General features: G+C 28.1%; 1 protein-coding gene across 1 annotated transcript in view; it reads left to right on the top strand.

Annotated features, from left to right (window-relative positions):
* The window catches only part of LOC106465207 (importin-4-like), a 93,642-nt gene extending 90,716 nt beyond the window's left edge, over nucleotides 1-2,926 (top strand). Inside the window, exon 29 of the mRNA XM_013925410.2 lies at nucleotides 2,376-2,926. Coding sequence (XP_013780864.1) covers nucleotides 2,376-2,506 — 131 coding nt within the window. The 3' untranslated portion in view covers nucleotides 2,507-2,926. The remainder of the gene's footprint in view (nucleotides 1-2,375) is intronic.
* The last annotated feature ends 1,860 nt before the right edge of the window (nucleotides 2,927-4,786 follow it).

Genomic DNA, 4,786 nt, shown 5'->3' with positions numbered 1-4,786 from the left:
AGTATTTATATATACTATACTTAGAAATAACAAAAAAATACATAAGTACTATATCATACTATAGAATTCTACTAGAAGTTATCAAGCTGTATTTAGGTCTAAAAAATATGAAATTTTAAAGTCGCTAAGGTCTTATATATATTTATTATTTTTATTATATTGGCCTTTCAGCCATGCCTGGCTAACACCACAGAAGTTGCAATAATGTGTCACACGTGCACTCATATAAAAGGGTTTCACACGTAAATACTTTGCAAAGGCTCAGAGAACCACGTGGGGGACATTCTGAGCTTTTGATTGGTTATTCACGCATCATAGACAGAAGTAGGTGTATGTAAGAAAGTGTTTCCAAAAATGTAAAGAGGTGGGTGCGGCCACTGTGTTTGATTCCAGTAAATGTAGCGATATCTCAGCAACTAGAAAAGATAGGAGGTTCTTATTTTGCTTGTCAATTTCAGTAATTTGAGTTCCTAATTCATAAGAAACTATATACTTTGTACTTGGACATCACAAACATCTAATTTGAACCGATGATGCATTCAACGTAACACATGACACACAAAAATCAATATTTAAGATTTCTTTTTTAATATTTACTTCTAAATTAAGAAATTAACTAATGGGTCATACTAACATTTGAATTTTATCTACAGTTTAATACCAAATTTATTAACATACATTCATAAAATAGTAGTTCAATTAAATTTGTAATGCAAGTCAACAAACACGATATGACATGGTCTCTGATCCATGACCGATAGTAATAGGATTAAGTAATCAGTTGAACGTACATAGAGAAATAAAGTCTAGTCATACTGTTTTCTGTTTTAAAAATGTGTAATTTGAAGATAGTTGTCTGAATAATTGATGCAAGATCTTTAAAAAAGGAAATTAATATAGTAAGTGGTTTATAATGTGATATGTAGAGAGAGTAAAGCATGATGAATATTTCAACATAATCTATAATAATAGAGCCTGTTTGTGTGTGTGTGTGTGTGTGTGTGTGTGTGTGTGTGTGTGACTGCCATAGCTCCAAGTAGAAAGAACATAGACACCTGAAACTTTGCACACATACTGGCGAATTATGAGAATATGCACATGTGAATTATTTTTGTAGATTTGACTCAAACAAATTTGGGCCAATTTTTTTGTCCTATAGTTTTGTCCCATAGCCCTTTAGCCCCATAATTCTGCTTGCTGAACATCTATAGAAAAGTATCATATTTTTTTATGATTCTTACTGAATGAACAATTTGTGGAGGTTTTCTGCCAAATGCTGTTGAAAAAGATCAAAATGGTTAATAAATTGGGGAAAAAAATGAACAAAATACAATAGGGTATGGGTCCAAACATTTCTTAGCCAGTCAAAGGCAACACAAAAGGAAAAGGTATAGGGTCCTCCCAGGACCCATGGAATAGACCATCAGAACAGTAGAAATGGTTCAAATAGATAAAGTTTAGCAAATGACATCAAGGATAACAAACTTGCAAAATGCTGTGATAAAATTTGACAGAAATATGTGATATAAAATGTGATGAGAAATTCTCAGTGCAGTGATAAAATATTAAGATGTAAATAAATAATTCTTAACTTACAGCAAAGATTTGTTTATTATACAATAAAATTGATGACTTTTATAGGCTTCTGGGAAAAACGAAATCTCTGTAAAGATTTTTGGCTGTGTTTGATGCCTAAAATAGCTTCAAAATAAACACACAGACACAGTCACCCAGTAAAATATCAATCTAATAACCCGAATGAAGCTGAGTACCATGGCTAGTAGTACTTCAGTTGGAAAAGATTGCCCATATGTCATATTTGTGCATTTTTGTTGTGTAATGTTTATTATTGTAATTGATGGTAATTAAAAAGTTATTGATACTAATGAAATCCATTTGGGCATCCATCAATTATTAATTTTTGTTGTGTAATGTTTATTATTATAATTTATGATAACTAAAAAGTTATTGATACTAATGAAATCCATTTGGGCATCCATCAATTGTTAATTTTTGTTATGTAATGTTTATTATTATAATTGATGGTAATTAAAAACTTATTGATACTAGTGAAATCCAATCGGGCATACATCAATTATTAATTTTTGTATTGTAATGTTCATTATTGTAATTTATGGTAATTAAAAAGTTATTGATACTAATGAAATCCATTTGGGCATCCATCAATTATTAATTTTTGTAGCTTTAATTGGAAATAAGTCTCCAAGAATTTTAAAAAAAGATTATCTTGTGAGCATTTTTATATCGTTTGCCAATATTATTATAGTTATTTTTGCATTTATGTCTTTCATTAGTAATTAATTTTCATCTCTTCTGCTTTTAATTGAAATTTCTTGTAACTGTTTTGCTTCTAGAAACAAGGTCATTGCTTGTTCACATAGTCAAAACAACACAGCATCAGTTTCCTGCTGAGTTTGATGGGGTAGTTGCTAATCTTCCAGCTGAAGGAGCTGAAATCTTAAAAGCTGTCATTTTGAATACTTAACAAAAAAAATGATATCTCTATAGTTTACATTTTATTACTTTATACTGGTTGATATTACTTTCTCAGTCCTGATATTGTGTGTCACTGAATTAAAAGTTTTATTTACATAACAGTTTGAGCATATTAAAAGTTTGATACTGTGTATTAGAAACTGACAGTTATTTGTCAGAGGACCACTGTATCAGTTGAAGTGATATGAAAAAACATTGCTTCAGTGTTAGCATGAGTTTTTATAATTTAAGGTTATCATCTTATTTTGTTTAGTAAAAAAGAGAAACATTAATCCGTAACTTTGTTACTATACTTTAAGTTACATTTTTTTAATGTAAAGCAGAAAACATTTAATCTTATTTTTATGAATTGCAGTATGTAGTTTGAACTTGTTTGAGATAATAAATTTAAAGTTTATAACTTATTTATATGGAGTTTAGTGACCTTTTTATTATTTTTAAGATATAAAGTTTATAAATGTATTGGAGGTTTTAGGTAAAATATTATTTACAATGACCTTGATGAAAAGAAATTATATAATACTTTTGGATGTGTTCTTAACTAAAACACTTGAATTTCGATTCAATTCATAAAATGCAGTTCAAGAATGCCATACATATAATTTGGAATAAAAGACATCAATAGATATAACAAAATTTTAAGACAATGTAAAATTGTTGCTAGTTTTATTACATCAAAGCTGTAAAAATGTATTTTTGAACGTCAATGTAATATATAAATCGATGAAGGAAAAAAAAAATATATATATATATATTAATGAATATTTTTATCTGTACACAAATTTATCTATACCTTATGTTGTTAATAAAAATGTAAGTGTACTAACATGATCTAAATTAAGTGGAAATTCACTTGCACAGTATTTATACAAACATACTAGGAAGAATCATTTAATTTGGTATTAACCATGAAAAGTATGTGATAAGTAATTCTTCCTAGTATGTTTGTATAAATACTGTTTAATTTGGTATTAACCATGAAAAGCATTTGGTAAGTGATTCTTCTTAGTATGTTTGTATAAATACTGTTTAATTTGGTATTAACCATGAAAAGCATGTGGTAAGTGATTCTTCTTAGTATGTTTGTATAAATACTGTTTAATTTGGTATTAACCATGAAAAGTATGTGATAAGTGATTCTTCATAGTATGTTTGTATAAATACTGTTTAATTTGGTACTAACCATGAAAAGTATTTGGTGATTTTACTTACTTTTATTTTATAAATACTGTTTAGTTTGGTATTAACCATGAAAAGTAAGTGATTGTTCTTAGTATGTTTGTATAAATACAGTTTAATTTGGTATTAACCATGAAAAGCATGTGGTAAGTGATTGTTCTTAGTATGTTTGTATAAATACAGTTTAATTTGGTATTAACCATGAAAAGCATGTGGTAAGTGATTGTTCTTAGTATGTTTGTATAAATACAGTTTAATTTGGTATTAACCATGAAAAGTAAGTGATTCTTCTTAGTATATTTGTATAAATACAGTTTAATTTGGTATTAACCATGATTCTTCCTAGTATAAGTATAAATACCATTTAACTTGGTATTAACTTTGAAAAATATCTGGTAATTTGGTACTACTGCCACTAAATTATATATACATGAGAAACTTTTAATTATTTCCCAGAAAGGGGCCAAAACCACCTGGAGGGGTTACTTATTTTAACCACTCTACAATAGTGTGTTATCTGTCAGTCAGTAGACAGTAAAATGACGTCACATAAATAACACCTAACGTTGCAATTTGTACTGTTTTGACGCCAGTAAAACGTGTGCATGCCGTGAGTCACGAGAAGAAATATGCACTGTGTAGGCTACAATATAGCATGACATATGAACTTGAAAAGCAAGAAATAAAAATATTTGTTACTCTTAATTTTGGTTTTATTTAATCTTTAAACAGAACACTTTTGTGGATGTAAATCTAGTATAGTATAGTTTATTAAGCTAAGAAATATTGATCTCTTACTAAACACACCTTCCTAAAGTAGTTGTTTGTGTTAGATTTTCTAAACATTAGCTATAAATAAAAAGTTGTCCAAATAAATCTTACTTCAAGAAATAATTTATCTTAAAAAACTTTAGCTTCGTGTTAAAATTTCATTAGACTTTTAGGCTGCCCAATAATTTACCTTATTAATATAATTATGGTTTATTAGCCGTCTTTGAATCGATAGGTTTTTTGATATTTGTTTTTTTTTCTTTGACATGCAGGCTGTTAAATAGCTAGCACAAAAATTTATATTTTAGTTTCTTATAAA

The sequence above is a fragment of the Limulus polyphemus genome, unplaced genomic scaffold (genome assembly GCF_000517525.1).
Source record: "Limulus polyphemus unplaced genomic scaffold, Limulus_polyphemus-2.1.2 Scaffold1868, whole genome shotgun sequence".
Classification (NCBI taxonomy): domain Eukaryota; kingdom Metazoa; phylum Arthropoda; class Merostomata; order Xiphosura; family Limulidae; genus Limulus; species Limulus polyphemus.
The sequence above is the reverse complement of the archived record's forward strand: the minus strand, read 5'-3'. Positions and strand labels throughout refer to the sequence as shown.